We start from the raw sequence: 19283 nt of genomic DNA on the forward strand, positions 1-19283 counted from the left end.
TCCAAAAAAATGACCTTACAAATTCCTAATCATCTTATTTAAGCTGCTGATTTAAGGCTTGAAGCATAAAAATCAAAACAGCAGCCTCACAGTACATGGATTACTGTCCAGCAACCCAAACAGCCACGATATTATTGTCCAGCCACGATATTAACCCAAACAGCAACCTCACAGTACCAAAAACAACTGTCCAACAACCTCATTTGCATCATTAGCCTTGTAATGGCTTCAAATGATGACGATGAGCTAGAGGGGGCTTGGTATTTTGGATCAAATGCATACGATTCACAGTTAAGCTCCAGTTCTGACGAGGAACCACAAGAAATTGATGCACAACAAATAGAACAGCAAGATCAACGTAAACCAAGGCTCACAAACGAGTTGAGGCATGTCATTTTACATGAAATGTTGTCACTTAAAGTAAGTGACTCACTCCCACATGGTACATTCGTACGAATAGCAAACAAATACGGTTACACACCAAGATCAATTCGAAACTTATGGAAACGTGCAATTGAAACCAAAGAAGAAAACAAGTCTTATGTTGTCGATTCAAAGTACAAGAATTGTGGAAGAAAAAGAGTTCAAGTGCCACCAAACGTACTTGAATCAAAACCAATGGGTGAACGTACATGCATAAGAGATGTTGCAACATGCTTAGACTTGGCACCAACAACGGTTTGGCGATTGATACGAAGGGGGGTGATTAAGGCACATTCAAATCCATTACACCCTTATTTAACGGATGCAAACAAGGCAAGTAGGGTTGAGTGGATTTTAAGTCTCATTCAAGAAGATATAATTCATCATCATCCAATGTATAAAGGTATGTATGACTTCATACATATTGATGAAAAATGGTTTTACTTAACCAAGAAGACACAAAGAGTTTATCTAGCACACAAAGAAAAAATTCCATATAGGGCGGGAAAGTCATCAAAATTCATTCTAAAAGCCATGTTTTTAGGGGCGGTTGCAAGGCCTACATGGAATCAATATGGCCAATGCACATTTGATGGGAGAATCGGAATTTTCCCTTTCGTAAGTAGGATTGCAGCACAAAAAAATTCAATTAACCGTCCAAGGGGGTCTATAGAAATTAAACCAACTGATTCGGTTACTCAGGAAGTTTATAGGAGCATGCTCATAGAACAATTAATTCCAGCAATTCTTAGAAAATGGCCAAGTGATGGTCCATCGATAATTTTCATCCAACAAGATAATGCAAGGGTTCACATAACAAATGATGATCCAATTTGGCAACAAAATAACAGGCAAGGGGGCTTTACATTCATTCTAACTCAACAACCACCAAATAGTCTCGATTGTAATATTCTAGATTTGGGTTTTTTTAGGAGCATACAATCACTTATGCATAAGAAAATGCCAAAGAACATGAATGAGTTAATAAAAGCAGTGGAAGATGCATTCGAAGAGTTACATCCAAAGACTTTAACCAATGTTTGGATTTCATTACAACACAACTTAAATGAAATCCTAAAGGTTAAAGGGTCTAATGACTATGTTCAGCCACACCTAGGGAAGAAAGTTCAAGAAGACAATGGAAGGTTACGAATACAAGTGCGAGTACCATCAAAATTGGTTAGGGAATGTGTACGTTTCCTTAACCCAAGCACAAATCAGCAAGGCACACAAACAGAAAATGAAGATGCTGCACAACATAATCAACAAATACTTGAAGCATATGATGAAGCAGTGGAAGAATCTCAAAGATGATTATAAATTACAGACCCTCAGTTTATTTTTTATCAACATCAAAATTGTTTCTATAAAACTTAGGAGCAACTAATTATGAAATCAACATCAAAATGGAAATTTAAGGTCATGCATATGTATTTACGTCATTATATAATGATCATTTCAGTTTTTGTGCCCCCTGATTCATCATTGAGGTCTTTGAACCTCTCAACTTTTTAAAATTTCAACAAGAAATGACGCAAATTACTGTACATGAAAAAAAAATATCATATGATGTGTCGATTGTACACAATTGCTACTCAACCAAGTAATTATAGATAATTTTTCAGATTTTAAGTCAAGTAATTGCATAAACACATCACAGGGGTTTAAAAAAAAATTTCAAGAACAGACTTCCAAAAAAAATAAGACGAAATCAAAAAGGTTCAGAACAAATCCAACATCAAACATCACAAAATCAAACAAATCCAACAGCAAACATCACCAGCACTTATCATGAGTGTACAATTAAAAGGAAATTCAAGAAAAAATTACATAATTCACGTGCGTTTTTTAGGGTTTTTTTTTCCCCCTTGAAGCAATAACTTCCTCAGGAGTGTCAGGGACAACCAAATTAACTTGGTCTTCATGAATCTTAGATGGAGTTGAAGGATTAACATGACATGGAGACTCCAAATAATACTCAAGAACACTTTGTGGTAATTCTTCTTCAACATTAGGAGAAGGGGTAGAATCACGAAACCTAGATGTAGCATCATCCTCCATCGCCTTTTGATATGCCTCAAGATCTTTTTTAGTCCATTTAAGAATTTCATTTGAATAAGAGTGTGACCTCCCATTAATGGAACAAGAACAAAATTCTCCACGGTCACACAAACCGTCATAAAGGTATGATGGTATGGTCGAATCACTCTTAGATTCGACGGTTGTCATGGACAAACAAAAGCTTCAAACAGTAACAATGGAAGTCGAAGAAGAAAGCAAAACAGAGGGCTTGAAAAAATCAAACTCAACCAAAATTCACAAAACGAACATCAAAATGAAGACCAAATTCCGATCTACATTTTAATGCAGTAAAAATGGAGTAAAAATGAGGAATGAACAGGGGATAAAAGCTAAGAAAGCCATGGAAGAAACTCAAAGAAGAGAGAGAAAGCAACAACTTCTTTTGGGGAGAGGAAGCAGAATATATTGATGAACATAAATGACACACGCTGCTCCCAAGGGGAGTAAAAGAATCCATGGGTTAAAATAGAATTATTTAGGGTAAAAGAGGGTATTTGAGGGGTATAAATGGGAAAAAACTTTCCAAAAATGGAAATTATTCTAAAGTGGAAAAACTATGGAACTACCCGTTTTAGTAAGGTGGAAAAACAAAAAGGAACGGAGGGAGTATTGAATTACAACTAAGAATTAGATATTTTATGAATTATATTGCAAAAATAATAGATAAAAATGAATTTAAGTGTATTTTACATTGAAATTATCTCAACAATAAATACAAACAACAATTACGTCTTAAACATGCAAAATTTGTAAAATCAGTCGATTTGACTTAACGATCCGATTCTAAGAGCTGCTTTCGATTCAAAGTAAAATTTTGATTTTAACAACCTTGATCCCTGTCTAAAAATTTCTAAACAATAACGGTTATTTGCAAATAACCAAGACACATAATATTTAAAAAAAAAAAAAAAAAGATAAGACTAAATCTCAAAAACCCTCCTAACTACTATCTTAAATAACCATTATATAGCTAAGTATTCTCCATCCGGCCAGTAGCTCTATACATGACTCAGAGAGTCAGAGCCAAAACATTTAAAAAATTGCAGGTTTCTGGTTGATTACTATTTAAGCAGTCTACCTATGTTTTTTGGAATTGATTACTACTACAATCCACATTGACCTAAGTTTCTATGCATTCAATTTTGAGACAACGGGGATGGTATGGCTGTAAATGCAACCATTCTTTTCAGTTTTTGTTTCCTTTCATTTTCTTATTGCCAATAAATACCATTCGTCACTTTGAATTGTTATATCAAAGACAAAATAAAGTATTTTTATTTTATAAAAATATTTGGTAATAATTAGAAAGATAAAATTTACTAAAAAAAACGACGAAACTATATGGATAAAATTTAAAATAATTAAAACATACTAACTAAATTAGAAGAAATTAGTGGGTTATTACTAAAAAATGTAAAATTGATACAAAAAGTGTAAACAAATAAAATAAATATGCAAAACAAGTTGTATATATAAAATATTTATTACAAGTAATTCTGGTACAAAACCGTCTGCAAAGATCAAATTAGTGTTAATCTGAAAGAAATTATTAGGATTAGATAGTAATTTGGCAACATTCATTTGGGAGGATTGAAAAGGCATTAAACGTAGGCCTGTCAAATAGATCAAGTTGGGTCGAGTTCGGGTTCGGATTCAGGTCATATATAAACAGGTCAGAAAACCCTTGACCCAAACCCAACCCATTTAGTTAATTGGGTCAAAAATCACAACCTTAACCCGACTGGCAACAGATCAGGTTGACCTGATTTCGACCCACTTAATCCGTTTATAATTTTTTTTTTTTCGTTTTAAGGTTTTTAACGTTGATTAATCTGATTTTTTCGGCTTTCATTTTAACTTTATGTTTTTTTTTGTTTATTTTTGTATTTATGTTAAATGAATTGGATCAAAAATCTCAACCCAAACTCACTTATTTCGGGGTTAGGTTCAGGTCAGGTTAGCAGGTCGGGTCAACTTTTGCCAACCCTAATTGAACGTATGTTGTAATATTAGTGCATGGGAAGGGCACGTGCGGTTGGGACATGTGTTAATATGAGAAGCAAAGAATGCGATGAAAAATAAAGGAAAAAATCACCAAAGTAAAGAGGAACTTGACACGTTCAAGATAACTGCAGTGACATGCAAGGAAATTTTGGAGATTGATGAAATAACAGAAGAATGTTTTATATGCACAATCAATGGCTATAAATACTCATGAAGGAACACATAAATGAGGTAATTAATTTCTGTTATTAAGAAACAAACACAAAGAACTCAAAGTAATTTATTGTTGAGGAGTTAATACCACTGATTTTCAATGACCCACATTGATTTTCAGAAGAATATTAAAGCATAATCACAAATCTAAAAATAATTACAATTGTTCTGATCAATCTTCAAAAGAACATTTTTCGGATATTAAATACAAAGACCTCACGTCTAAATAAGTCCTAAGTAATAATCCACCTTGTAGCCACAGTGCTCCTGGAAGGACCTATTAGGCAACTTGTCTTAAACTGATACTAACTTTGGCATCAGAGTGGGTCCCCGGAAAAACATTTCGCGCCCTACTAACCCTTTGTTGCATTTTATAGGAATTGTCATCTTCTCAAAGGATCTTACTGCATAGTTTGACAAGATATTAAAAACAGACTTCCACCAACACTTTAGCTTTAATTAATCACAAATCAAAAAATTATGTTTGTAATTAATTGTCCAACAAAATCATATAGAAATATGAGTGGAACGAAGAGATAAGAGATAGAAGGCCGGTAGTCGGTACATATAGTTAAACACAGATATTGACATTTTCATCTGACATTAATTTTTCTTTGTTCTATTAAACTGAATATTGCTGTACATGTTATTATTATTATTATTATATTAGAAAATTGCATGTAGTTGGTTGAATTTGGAACAAAAATAGTTTATCAAATTCAATCTCAAGTATTGTGTTTTATTTTATGGTATGAATTCTGAAGTTAGTCTTTATCTAGCATTTTTTTTATTGGTTACCTATTAAATAGGTTTTTTTAATATATATTTTAAATTCTAAATTGTTTTAATTTGAATTTTGTTTCTTATACATGTTAGATTTATATACTTATTTATTTTAATTTTATATCTTATTTATTTAAATTTATATACTACTCCCTTTACTGTCTTTTGTTTTCTCATTTACTTTTCCATAGTTTTCAGAGTAAATTTTTGAACCTTAATATCTCTAAATATGCATCATAAAAAATCATAAAAAATATATAATATAAAAGTATACATGAAGACAAATCTAACAAAATTTCACATGATGAACATATTTTATCATCTATGTATGTCTTAAAAATGTTAAATCAAACTTATCTCTCCAAAATAGAATATTCTAAATGGGAAGAATATTAGAAAACAGAGGGAGTAATTTATTTTGATATTAATTTTATTTCCTATTTATTATAAATTTATATATTTATTTATTTTAATATTAAATTTAATAGGTGAAAGACAAGCTAGTTCCTTGGGTTCTCAAATCCACTTATATCATTGGGAATGTCTTAAAAATGTTGGCCCAACTATGAGATGGGATAAGTTTGCTTGGAATAGATTTTTTATATCTAAGAAACGATTTGTTGTTTGGTTGGCCCTTTCCAGGCAGCTCAAGACCAGGGATAGACTCCTACAAACGGGAGTTGTTTCTACAAATACGTGCCCCTGTGTGCACTACACCTGAGTTTTCTGATCATTTGTTCTTTGATTGCTAGTTTAGTATGCAATGTCTACACAGATTGAAGTCACGGCTTACTATCCACTTCAACACATGCTCTCTACAGAAGCTAGCTGTTAGAAGATGGAATTTGGATGCTACACGAAGGAAGGTGATATTCACCAGTATCTGTAGCCTCTCTTATCATATTTGAAAAGCTCGAAATGAAGCGGTGTGGCAAATGAGTGTGAGCTCTATTGATGCTGTTATGAAGCGTATTAGGATAGAGTAAGTGGAGAATTCTTTCACTTCAACCCACTTTGTTAGCTAATTATAGCTGGGCTCGGGATCTTTTTATTCATGTCTAGCCTATAGTCTGTTTGTTTGAGGGTTCGTTCCTATCTTCTTTCACATGTAGGAGTGAGTTGGCTCAATTCTTCCAAGAAGGTGGGGGCCTCCTCAATACTGATGCAATTTATGTTGTTAGGCTTCGTCTCCTTCGTTAGTGTTTGTATTGTTTTGATTTGGATTAATGAAAATTTCGCTTTCAAAAAAAAAATATTAAATTTAATTTCTAAGCTTTACTTAAATTATACTTCTATATTTTTTTGAAAAACTCGTTACAATGGGTAAAAAAAAACGTTAATTATCTTCTCGACTTGCATGTGGGAAAAACCAGTGTATAAGTACTCATTTTGACTGAGTATTTAAATTGGATGCCTCTTATGGATAATTACGACATTTATTTTTTAAAAAAATAATTGGTGCTAGTAAAAACGACGTTAAAAAACCTTCTTTGTTTGTATAAAAAAATCAACGTGTGAGTACTGTTTTCGATAGTACTCTTTGATTAGGTGCTTTGTGAGGAAGATCGCGAAGACCGTTTTTCGAAAAAAAATGCTAGCGCTAATGAAAAAAACTTCTCGGTTTTTGTGTTGGAAAAATCGACGTATAAATACTCATTTCGATCAAATTCAAACTAGGCATCTTATATGGATGATCACGATGTCCGTTTTTTGACAAAATTTAATTTGTTAGCTATAGCAAAGCCGAAGATTTACTACTTTTCTGAAAAATAGACGTCACGATTAATTTGCATAACGTGAATCAAGAAATAATTAACATGCAAGGAAGACCAAAGTTGATCAGGAGGCATAATGAAAAAATATAATGAATTTAGACTTGTGGGTTGAGACAAGAGAAAATCAAAATAAATGAAGAAGAAAAATCTATTTGGACGAAACTAGAACTAATCTATTGGTTTATGTAGCAAATTCCAAATTTTTTAAGATTAAGACTTAAGCATTGTTATTGTTGAGGTAAATTATTAACTTTTTTCACAGTAAATATAAGTTTGAAAATGATTAGACAGCTGGATTTTAGGTCGGGTTATTTAAAATCAAGTTTTTTCGAGTTGGGTCAACTCTTCTTGCCGTTTAATTTGTTTTGATTTTGGTTGGTTTGAGTCGAGCTAACTTGTTTTTTGAAAAAAATTATCACAAAATTTCATCAATAAATATATTAAATAAATATTACTTGTTTTCTAATGGTTTTTCTAATAAAGAATAATCAATCTATAGACTGTTTTTAGAGCTTTAAAATAGAAACTAAAACTTAAAACCTTAAATCGAGTAGAAGTACATTGATTTCCGCCTAAAAAAATTGATATAATTAGAAAAATGAGTGAATACGGTCATGTTTAAGCTTTGATTATGTTTGACCCAAATATTTCGAACAGTTTGTGACTTTGTGTTGCTAGTCGATGTGAATTACGAGTCTGATCAAATATTAACAAGTGTAGTTGCAACGTCCATATAAATCCAAATTCAATTACACATTGTTAAATTAGGCTGGACTTATTGTGAATGTCAGCATATTAATGGGGGGAAACAAGTGCACACACTTCATAAGCCAAGGAGATATATATCATCCCAAAACCATATGGCAATGGGAAGAAGGTCTCTAATAACTTATAAAGTGTGCATACCATTTTCAATTTATCGATGTGGGATAACTCATCCCAACACACATTCCCAAGAGCTACTTTTAACAACAACAAAAAATTGTTTAGTTTAGTAAACTAAATGTAACAGACTCAAAATTCTTAATTTTAATCTTCCGATTAATTTATTCTGAATTTTCAATTCAAATCTCTAATCCTTTGATTATCTATTTCAAACTATCTTTAATTCCTAAATCTTTTCCGATTTGTAATTTCTTTCAAATATTAAACTTTAAAATAGTATTTTGTTTAAAATCTTTTTATAAGCACTAAAATATTATTTTATTATTTTATAGTACAAAAAGTAAAAATTTTATTATTATATTCACGGTTTTGTAAAACGTTACTTTTTAACTTTTTTCCTTAAACTAACATTACTACTTATTATTTTAACCTTATAATTTTGATGTAATTATTTTTTTACATAAAAATGAGTTCGTATTTTTATTATTAACATTAAGTATAGTTTAAGCAAAATTTTAAATGAACTACATATTTTCATGATTAAATTTACCCATTATTTTAAAGTATATTCACTTGTACATACTATAACAAAATTTTGATGAACCAAAATCCTTTCTAAGGTAACCCATGATGTTCATCACTTACACAAGCTATCACCATTTTCTTACACAAGCTATCACCATTTTCTTACACAAGCTAACCTTCTTCTACACTCCAAACTCTTACACATTCACTTACACACTCCAACTCTTACACATTCACTTACACACTCAAACCACTTGCACAAGTTAACCTTCTTCTATACTCCTAACACTCTTTTTCATACAATCTAATGAACTACAAAGTTGCCCAAACCCATTATAAAAACCCTCCTTAGCCATGAGATCACTTACACCACCATCATCAAATCTTTCTAACATTCTTTCTTATACTTTCACTTCATTAAAATCTTACTACATTAATACCTTTGTTAATTGAAGAAATTAAAGAACATGGAGCTTAGAACACTCTTTATTTAGCTTAAATCATCATCATTATTTTGGGAGTTGGGATTAATTATCTTTGGAGCATTATTATCTATCTTGGAGGATCTTATTTCTTATTATTTTTCTAATTAGTACTTAGTACTAATCCTTGGTGTTAGTATGGTATAACTTCTTACCCTACTCTTTTTGTGGAATTTTACATTATATTTACTTTATAATATGCAAAGTATGAAATATGTTGATATATTTTAGTGGAATTTAGTTTAATGAAATTATGATCAAGATTATATTAAGTATGTGTATGCTAAAAGTATTTTTAGTATGTTAATTTAATAATCTTTGAACAATTTAGAAAGTTGAGTGCAAAATTATATTCTAGTGATATTAAGCATGATTTATGTTATAAACTAGTGCTAGTATATTTATGAGTTATGTGTTACATTAGAAATGTTATTATATTTAAGAATTTATTTTATGTTAGAATTTTGTATTAATATGTTTATGTTAGCCTTCAAACTAGTTTATAAGGTATTAAGTTATTTTATGAACGTATTTTTACTAAGTATGATTATATTAAGAATATTGTTATTATACTTTATTCTGAGATTTAAGTTTATCCTTAAAGTTATAGTAAATTTCTAAGTTATTGTGTAAAGTTTTTATTTTTTTAGTGGTTATGTTAATTATTTAAATCTTGAATTTACTATAATAAATTAAATGAAGTTGTTTTGTTATTGAAAAAGGCTCTAAAATACTCATAGACTATTCGACCATTATCATATTAAAAAGAAAAAGAGTTTGATTTATTTTTTTATATTATTATAAGATATTTTATGATAATATTAAAATAAAATCTTAAAAGTTATTTTTGAGAAAGCTTATTAAGTTATTAAATATTGAAGTGATTTTATTGAAAATATTGGATTTCATAAATTAAAAAAAATTAACTTTTGTGACATTTGATTACTATTTAGTACAAAATAATATTTTATTTGCTAACTATTTGACCAAAATTTATATAAAAAGATGTAAAAGTATTTTTTAAACTTGTTCTTAAACTATGTGTGAAATATTGATTTTTGTGAAATTATAAGTTTTATTTGTTTTATTACTAGAATGTTGATTTTTGCGAATCTAATAAGTTTACTTGTTTTTCGAAACTTGAAATAATTATTTTTTTTGGTAAACTTGTTGAATTTTGAAAACTTATCCAAAGGTTGCAGTTTAACTTGAATTTTAATTAGAATGTTTGATTTTGTGAGGAGAATAAAGCTTTATTTATTTTAAAGTTGGAAATTTTGATTTTGGGAACTTATTTCAAGAGAATAGTAGCTACTGGTGGAAAATACTAATTTGGAGACTATTAATAAAATATTAAGTTATTAGTGTGAATTTAATGACCTATTAAAATAAAGTTATAAATAAAATTTAATGTGTAAAAATTAAGTAATGAACATATAAAGACGTAAAGGTAAATTAAACGTTATGATTAAGAATTATATTAAATAAATAAAGTTACCACTTACGTTGGTCAAATTCAAATTCAAAGTCAACATGGAGTAATAAAAATGTGATGTACTTGTGTGAAATGTATTGATTGAATGACCCTGATAGTAAGGTAATGTCGAACCATGGACCGGCATGTAAAATCCCGGCGTCCGTGTTGGCCGGCACGTAAAATGCGGTGTAAGACAGGGGGTTCGCTACCTATCCTGTAGAGCTCGAGCATAAATATTGTATTGGAGGGGTGACGACTCCCACCACAGTTAGGGTTTAGGACTACGGTTCTCACCTAACCAGACCCTTACATATATCAGATGTCATATTGATGTGCTTGTTGATCAGTGATAAACTTGATTAGTGTTGATGCTATGATGCATGGTACGGTTATGAGTATTAACCAAATGAACTTACTCAAGTGTTAAGATTACCGAATTGTATAAGTGGCAGTAACGTACTTCTGTCAGAATCGAGAATGGTATCTTAATGACTTAAAAGTAAGTAACAGAAAACGAACATGGTAAAAAGTATACGATGGTGTCAATTAAGTATAAGTTCGTACTTAAATTATTATTTTGTAAATGTAGCGTATAGTTTCCGTATTTTGAGTTGGATAGGAAGTTATGCTCGGCGTTAAGCGCTGACCGATTCAATCGGCTGTCATCCGTATCATGGATGGTAGCATTTTGCAGGATTTAGTTCAGGTTCCGATCCAGGCCGCAGCAATTACTATTTATCGAGAACTTAGCTGCTTTTTGTATCTTTATTGATGACTTGATGATGATGTATTTTTTTTTTATCAAACAATATTTCTTATCAGAGGTAATAATATTTTACTTTTGTTTTAAACAGTTTTCGTTTTATGATTTAAAGTTTTTAACAATTCGGCATTTTGAGACTTCCGCAATATTTTTTTTGTATTAAACATTATTATTAAATGCTAATTATATATCGAGATTGGCGCTCTTGTTACACTAAAACACATAAAAATTTAGATAACATGTAATTTTAGAAGAAAGCAACTCCATTTATGAAGCAATGCCTTTCTTTACTCCCACCGATCTCTATTAAGATAGTAAATATAATTATAGTAAAAAGATCCATACCTTTCACAAGAAATCATACCAACTTTCCTAATAAATGCATTCATACCCTTCCCAAGTACACACCCCTCTATTTATACCACCCCTTCTCTTTCAATACTCCACACAAAAAAACAAAATCCTTTTAAAATTCTCATTCTAGCTAAAACCTTAAAAGGGCGAGGCTGAGAGAAAAAAAGAGCTAACGAAAAGGTAAAATATTTGTGCAAGTTCTTAAGACGCTAGTCCACTCATAAACCAACCGAAAAAAAAAATCCTTTTAACATTATCCTTCTAGAGGTAAAATCCTGAAAAGGTGAGACTGAGGGATGAAGAGGGCTGACAGAAAGATAAAATATTTGTGCAAGTCATAAGACGCTAGTCTGCTCATAAACCAACCAAAAAAAATAAAACCCTTTTAATATATCTTTCTAAAGGTAAAACCCTAAAAGGGAGAGGCTGAGAGAAAAAAAAATAACAGAAAAATAAAATATTTGTGAAAAAAAGGCGAAAGACGCTAGTCGGCTCATAAACCATGGAAGGAATAGAGCATAGAATAGTTGAAGTTAATGGCATAAAAATGCACATAGCAGAAAAAGGTGAAGGGGAAGTAGTAATACTTTTACATGGTTTTCCAGAGTTATGGTATACTTGGAGACACCAAATAATGGCCTTAGCTTCTAAGGGTTACCATGCAATTGCCCCAGATTTAAGGGGTTATGGTGATACTGAATCCCCATCTTGTACTTCAAGTTATTGTTGTTTTCATTTAGTTGGGGATATAATTGGGCTACTTGATTTGCTAAATGTGGGTCAAGTTTATTTGGTAGCCCATGATATGGGTGCTTTAGTGGGCTGGTATCTATGCATGTTTAGGGCTGATAGGATTAAGGCCTTTGTCTCACTTTCTGTCCCTTTTAGGCCCAGGAATCCTAAGTTGAAGCCTATTCAGACTCTCAGAGCTGTTTTTGGTGATGATTATTATATTTGCAGATTTCAGGTTAGTTTTTTTTTTTTTTTTTAAATGTATTTCAAATTAGTTCATTCTCTTTTTATATATTTTATCAAACTGCTTATCATGCATAATAGTATAACATAATTTGTTAGTTAATTTAATTTTTTAATTTGTTATTTGCTTAAATTTATCCAATAATAGCCCAAAATCGACCATTATTTATTTTTTTGATTTGTGATTCATGAGGAGATTAGCGAATTATGTGACACTGTGCATAAATCATATATATTTTTTTCGTTTTAATTTGTTTCTTACATTTATTTGACCAAAATTTTGAGCATTTTTGGTCTAAGTATAGCAAACTAATTGAAATGGAGAGAGTACAAATTAGCTTTGAATGTTTTGTGTTAAATTAATAATAATTTTTAAGGTTTTATGCATGTGAAAAAAATGATTTGTTATGAATTCTATGTTATAAATTACCCATTTCTTATTTGTCGCCACCAATTTCATTTTATCGCCACCCCCCCCTTGAATGAAATTACGACTTTACCCCTGAAATTTAAAAAATTACGAAAATGCCACTAAGCTTATAACTTATATAAAAACACTTCAAATCCACTCAATAACACTTTCATCACTTCCATAAAATCAAATTCTTCACATAAAATTAAGCGGAGCTAAAACTTTGGAATCGAAATCGTCAAAAAAAATTCGAGGTAAGTTTTTTTAAATCAATCGAAGCAAAAAAAAAAAAAAAAAAAAATTTCGATTCGGCCCAGTCGCACAAAACGTGCGACTGTACAGTCGCACGTTTTGTGCGACTGGGCCAAAACCAAAATTTTTTTTTTTTTTTTTTTTTTTTTTTAAAATTTTTGAAAGAGTTTGTTGTTAGTTAATGTTATTTAGTAAATGTTGTAATAATATGTATTATGATAATGTTGTTGTAAGAAGTAGTTATTGATTTACATATTCGAAAAAGAAAAAAAAAAAAAAATTAAAACCGGTCGCACAAAATGTGCGACTGTACAGTCGCACATTTTGTGCGACCGGTTCGTGCGACCGGTTTTAATTTTTTTTTTTTTTTTTATTGTAATGAATTTGTTTAGTGTAATTAATTTATTAAATTTGAGACTCATTATAATAAAAATTAATAATTATTATAATAATTATGATAATGTAATAAATGAGACTCATCCATCGAAAACTAATTAATACCCTTTATTGGAACTTAAATTTCTGGGATACTATTGGAACTGAAGAGACTTCTTGGGAGATGAGGCCTAATACAAGTAAACTTTCCATATCCACTTGTAATAAATGAGACTCATCCATCGAAAACTAATTATTATAACTCTTGGAAAATGCAGAATAATAATTATGACATTAATACAGGTTTAATAATAATAATAATAATAATAAAGAAAAAAAAATTAAAAAAAAAAATATATAAGTCGCACAAAATGTGCGACTGTGTTGTGCGACTGTCAGTCGCACGTTTTGTGCGACTGGTATTTTTTTTTTTTTTTTTTTTTAATTTTTATTATTAATTTTATTATTATAATTAAAAAAATTATTATTATTATTATTATTATTATTATTATTAATAACCGTAATAATAATAACCGTTATAATAATAATAACAACCGTAATAATAATAGCCGTAATAATAATAATAATAATAATAATAATAATAATAATAATAATAATAATAATATAAATAAAAATAATTAAAAAAAATTAAAAAAATGAAAATGAAAAGTTATTAACTCAATGGCAAATTTGTAAATTTTTAAAAATCAGGGGCAAATTCGTAATTTCATTAAAAAGGGGGGTGGCGATAAAATGAAAAGGGTGGCGACAAATAATAATACCCATAAATTAAGTTGGTTTAGAGTTGACACTAAATGTTACTCCATGTGTTTCCTTCTGTTGATATTGTTAGAAGAAGTAAAGTAAATTCAATTTTAAAGGAGTTTCACTGCTAAAACTAATTAGTTGTAACAGAAGTTATTTTAAAGTCCACTAATGTGTTTTTTTAACTATTAGAATGATCTTGTGAGATACGTTAAAAGAGGTAACTTACGTACAAAATTATTTACTATATTGTTATTTTGACAAAAATAACTATATATATCTATTTTATCTTTATTTTTTTCTACTCCTTTATTAACTTTTATACATATCTTTTTGGGGTTATAATGATCTTTTTAACACAAAAATATTTATTTTTAATTCTTGTGCAAAGCCTCCATTTAACGAGCAATAAAAAACGAATGAGGTATAATTAAAAAAGAAAATTTCACATATTTAAATTATATATTCTAAATTCAAATAGAAGGGATAGAGTTACCATTACTTATTGATTTCTTGCTTCCTGCTCTTTTAAGTCTAAAGGCAATAAATAAATTTCATGAATAAGGTCAATACCTATAGTCATATACTAGTAGACAATAGGAGTATAATATACTTTTATATTTTTCCAAATATCCTCAAATTGACCGGAAAATTTTATTATTTTGAAAATTAAAAATGTATAAACTACTGCTTGGACCTTTTTTACATAAAACATTATACGAAATAAATAAATAAATAAATAAATAAATAAATAAATAAATAAAGGTGCAAATGTACTTTCTTTTTGATGAAAACGTCTAATGTACTTCTATTTCTTTCTTTATGAAAAACTTTAACGTGTATCGACTATTGGACTAAAATATTTTTTTGTCTATTTAAATTTACAATATAACATAAATCAAATAAAAAAAATTAACGTTGAGAGGGTAAGAAAATCAAAATGAGAAATGTTATAGTAACATTTATAACGTGTTGACGACCCTAATGAGCTAGTGAGTAGTGACAATAAATGGGGTGCTGCCTGCTTCAGCAAAATTGAATGACTGCATTTGCATGGTTTCAGTTTTGACTTTGGAGAAAGCGTGTCATGAAAACACATGATCAGTACCAATTGCAACGCCAGGGCCCATCCTTTTAAGTATTATGATCATTTTTTTTTTTCAAATTCTTAAATGAGATGGTCTAATCGTGAGAAATTGGGTTGGTCCATCTACATTTAATCTATTAAAGATATTACTTATAATTTTAAATAATTAATTATAAAAATAGACTAATTATTTAGATTAATTTTGTAATAAAACGATCTCGACAAATTATTTTATAATCTTTATTAATTACTAAATAGGGACCATCGTTGATAATAACATGATTCTCTCTTCTCTATACTTCAGGCCATTAATTTATTTCGGTTTGTCATTTGATGTTTGGAAGATTTTTCATTTTAGTTTGCTTTATGGAATTTGTTATAATTTTATTTCACTAATTTTTTACTGAGATCGTCTTACACCGTTAGAGTACTTTAATTAGATCATCCCAAATTATTATAAAAAATAATTACTTTCTGTACAAGTGGTAATTCAGTTTTCATTGTTAATTTTTTAGTGTTTTTTACTAATATGCCTTTTGAATGGACCCGTCTCACGGTGAGACAGTCTCATACAAAACTGGCCGTTTATTATTTTTGGTCATAATTCACATTTTTTTAATAATTCTACACAATTAATTTTATCTTTTCATCTTATTAACATTTTTTTTTCTTATAATTCACATTTTTTTCTCACTTTTATTCATTTTCTTGTTGAAACCTTAATGATGTATATTGGTCTATATTATAAACAATAGTTTTACAAGACATTTCTTTGTGAAAAATATAAATGTTAAGGTAAAAAAATCTAAAATTGTACCCCTTAAACAATCCAAACCCAATCGAATTAACCTAAACAACACGATCTTAAAATGATATGACTCAAAAGCTATTCAATTTGAAAATGACTCGATTTAAAAACGATCTAATTTAAATATTATTTTATGATTTGTGTGTAAATAACATAATAAAAATGTAGGAAGCCGGAGATATAGAAGAGGAAATAGCAGAAAATGGGGTGAAGCACGTATTGAAGAAAATACTGACGTCCAAAGATCCAGGGGCACCCAAACTACCCAAAGGAAAGGCTTTTGAAGTGTCTCCTGATAAGCCTTTAACATTGCCTTCATGGTTCACCGAACAAGATCTCAACTACTATACTTCCAAATACCAACGATCTGGCTTCACTGGACCCCTCAATCACTACCGCAATTTAGACCGGTAATTTATCAACCATCTTAATTAATTAATTAATTTTCATGCTATGATGCTAATATATTTTTTTATCCATCCATGAACATCCATAACCATTGTCACTATGGGGCCAAACATTTATTGTTATTTGGTTTCGGATCATGGGCGGTTTTATGCATATTCTAGGTGCCGACCCTTTAGGCCCCTAAATATTACGGGGCCCAAATTAGTATTAAGATATATCTTTTTTATTTTTGCATAATCAAGTTTTGCGGTTCAAGCTTAATTTTTCGTTTTTAATAGATTTGTTAGATTATAAGATGAATTCTTGTTGTTTATAAATGAATACTCAATCATAAACTATTTCATTTTATACATTTTAGTGTTAAATATTTTTACAGCTGATGCGTGCCATTTTGTTAATCATTCGTATAGGGCATAAGGGCCCATTTCGATATAAATTTCTGGAAATACTTCACATGTGAGACAAGATCTCACATCGATAAAACGGTGGGTTGTGGACTTACATATATATTGGGTAAGCTAATTCTCCTACAGCCATATGGTTTTGGGAAATAATGAACCTTACCAAGCGTATGTACAAGTTAACGCTCTTGACCCGTGGGTTTGTGGGCCCGAACCCATTGGTGTCTAGTGGCCACACGAGATATGCAACCCCATAAAAAAATTCAAGAAAGTAGTACCTAAGTCTTGATCCCATGACATATTGCCAAAAATAGATAATTAATTTTACTTCCATACCATTAGGCTATAGCATTTATAATTGTTAATTTATAACTTTAACATAATTAATACTCCCTCCATTCCTATTTGATCTTCCTATTTGGGTATTTCACAAAGATTAAGAAAAAGAGAATCTTTGGTGGTAGTGGGTATTATTTTAATTATATAATAGTGGGAAGTAATGATTGTATTGGAAGTATGAGGTTGTAGTGGGTATTATTTTAATTAAATAGTAGTGTAAAGTAATGATTGTATTGAAAATACGAGAGATAAAACAATTATAAATAAAAGAAAAAGGGTAAATTAAAAGAAAAAGGAGGGTTTAAGGGGTAAAAGTGGGATAAAAACTTTCCAAAAATAGAAAGTATTCTAAAGTGGAAAAACTTATGAAACTACCCGTTTTAGTAAGGTGGAAAAACAAAAAGGAACGGAGGGAGTACTAATTTAAAAGAGCAATTACAATTATTGACTATTAAAGAAAGGAAATAAATGACTATTAGTTTTCTTAGTTGTCCCATTTTTGACTCTTCTTGCTCCCAATCTTTGTTTCGAAATTCTCAAGTACCACTGTGGCTGCCTTGTCACTTGCCTGTGGCTTGCCCACAACCACTACTGCCGATACTACAGCCATCATTGCATCATTGTTATTGACAGTCCACAACCCCACAATCCAATCCCCCATACTTATATTAGGTAAAATTATTGAAATTTGAATTAGAATTTGGAATTAATTAAGTATTGTATTGTAAATTTGAGTATGATTTGATTTGGGTTTAATTTTATTTGCTTCAAATTACGATAAAATCAATTTTATTTGGGTATTATTATAAATTAGAATTTTAATTTTCTTTAAATTATGATAATTTCAATTTTATTTGCTTTAAATTATGATAATTTCAATTTAGAATTAAAATTTAAATTTTTTTTTGTATATGATTTCACTGATTGTTATTCATGAATAACTTTAAAAATCATCATTTTAATTAACTTATAAAGTATCAGTTGAGTTTCTTTATTTATGTTGTAGTCTTTTAAGTTATGCTTTACTTGTTAATGGAAAACAAGAAGTTTTTATTAAACTCGCAATCCCATATTTTAAATTTTAGGTCAGCCACTGCACACGAGTGGATTACGGTGAGATTATGTGACGAATTGTCACGGTCTAATATAAATTACAAAAAACATAGGACCCCATAATCTTTGTTCGGGCCTTGTTTCGGATTATAAGGGACTAATTAAAAAGCTGATGCAGGAACTGGGAGTTAACAGCAGCATGGCAAGGAATGGAGATAAAGGTACCAGCAAAGCTGGTGGTAGGAGATCTAGACATGGTTTATAATATGGTTGGAGTAAAGGAATATGTGCACCGAGGTGGGTTTAAGAAAGACGTACCTTTGCTTCAAGATGTGGTGGTTATGGAAGGTGTTGGACACTTCATCAACCAAGAGAAAGCTGAGGATGTTAACCACCATATTATTGATTTCTTTAACAAATTTTAGTTTTTTTATGTAATAGTTAATTATTAATAATTCTCATTTCTCTGCAATAGTAATGTTAATGTTAATGAAACTGTTTGTAAGGAATATGAATGGGTCGTGATTGCTATTAACTCTTAAGTGTTCTATGTTTAGCTTAGAATTGGATTTTGTCTTAGTTAGAGTATGAAGTATGACGCTTGTGGAAAAAAACTTATATGTTACTGTTTTTTTAACCTTT

General features: G+C 29.9%; 2 protein-coding genes across 2 annotated transcripts; both read left to right on the forward strand.

Annotated features, from left to right (window-relative positions):
• The first annotated feature begins 222 nt into the window (after positions 1-222).
• Positions 223-1737, forward strand: LOC130818635 (uncharacterized). The gene has a single exon (XM_057684797.1). The coding sequence runs from the start codon at positions 223-225 to the stop codon at positions 1735-1737; it is 1515 nt and encodes a 504-aa protein (XP_057540780.1).
• Positions 1738-11857: 10120 nt separating this feature from the next.
• Positions 11858-19283, forward strand: LOC130817356 (uncharacterized). Its single transcript, XM_057683018.1, has 3 exons — positions 11858-12733; positions 16609-16850; positions 18820-19283. Exons 1-3 carry the CDS (start codon positions 12269-12271, stop codon positions 19064-19066), a joined length of 954 nt encoding a protein of 317 aa, XP_057539001.1. The 5' UTR covers positions 11858-12268; the 3' UTR covers positions 19067-19283.

This window comes from Amaranthus tricolor, chromosome 7 (assembly GCF_026212465.1).
Source record: "Amaranthus tricolor cultivar Red isolate AtriRed21 chromosome 7, ASM2621246v1, whole genome shotgun sequence".
Lineage (NCBI taxonomy): Eukaryota > Viridiplantae > Streptophyta > Magnoliopsida > Caryophyllales > Amaranthaceae > Amaranthus > Amaranthus tricolor.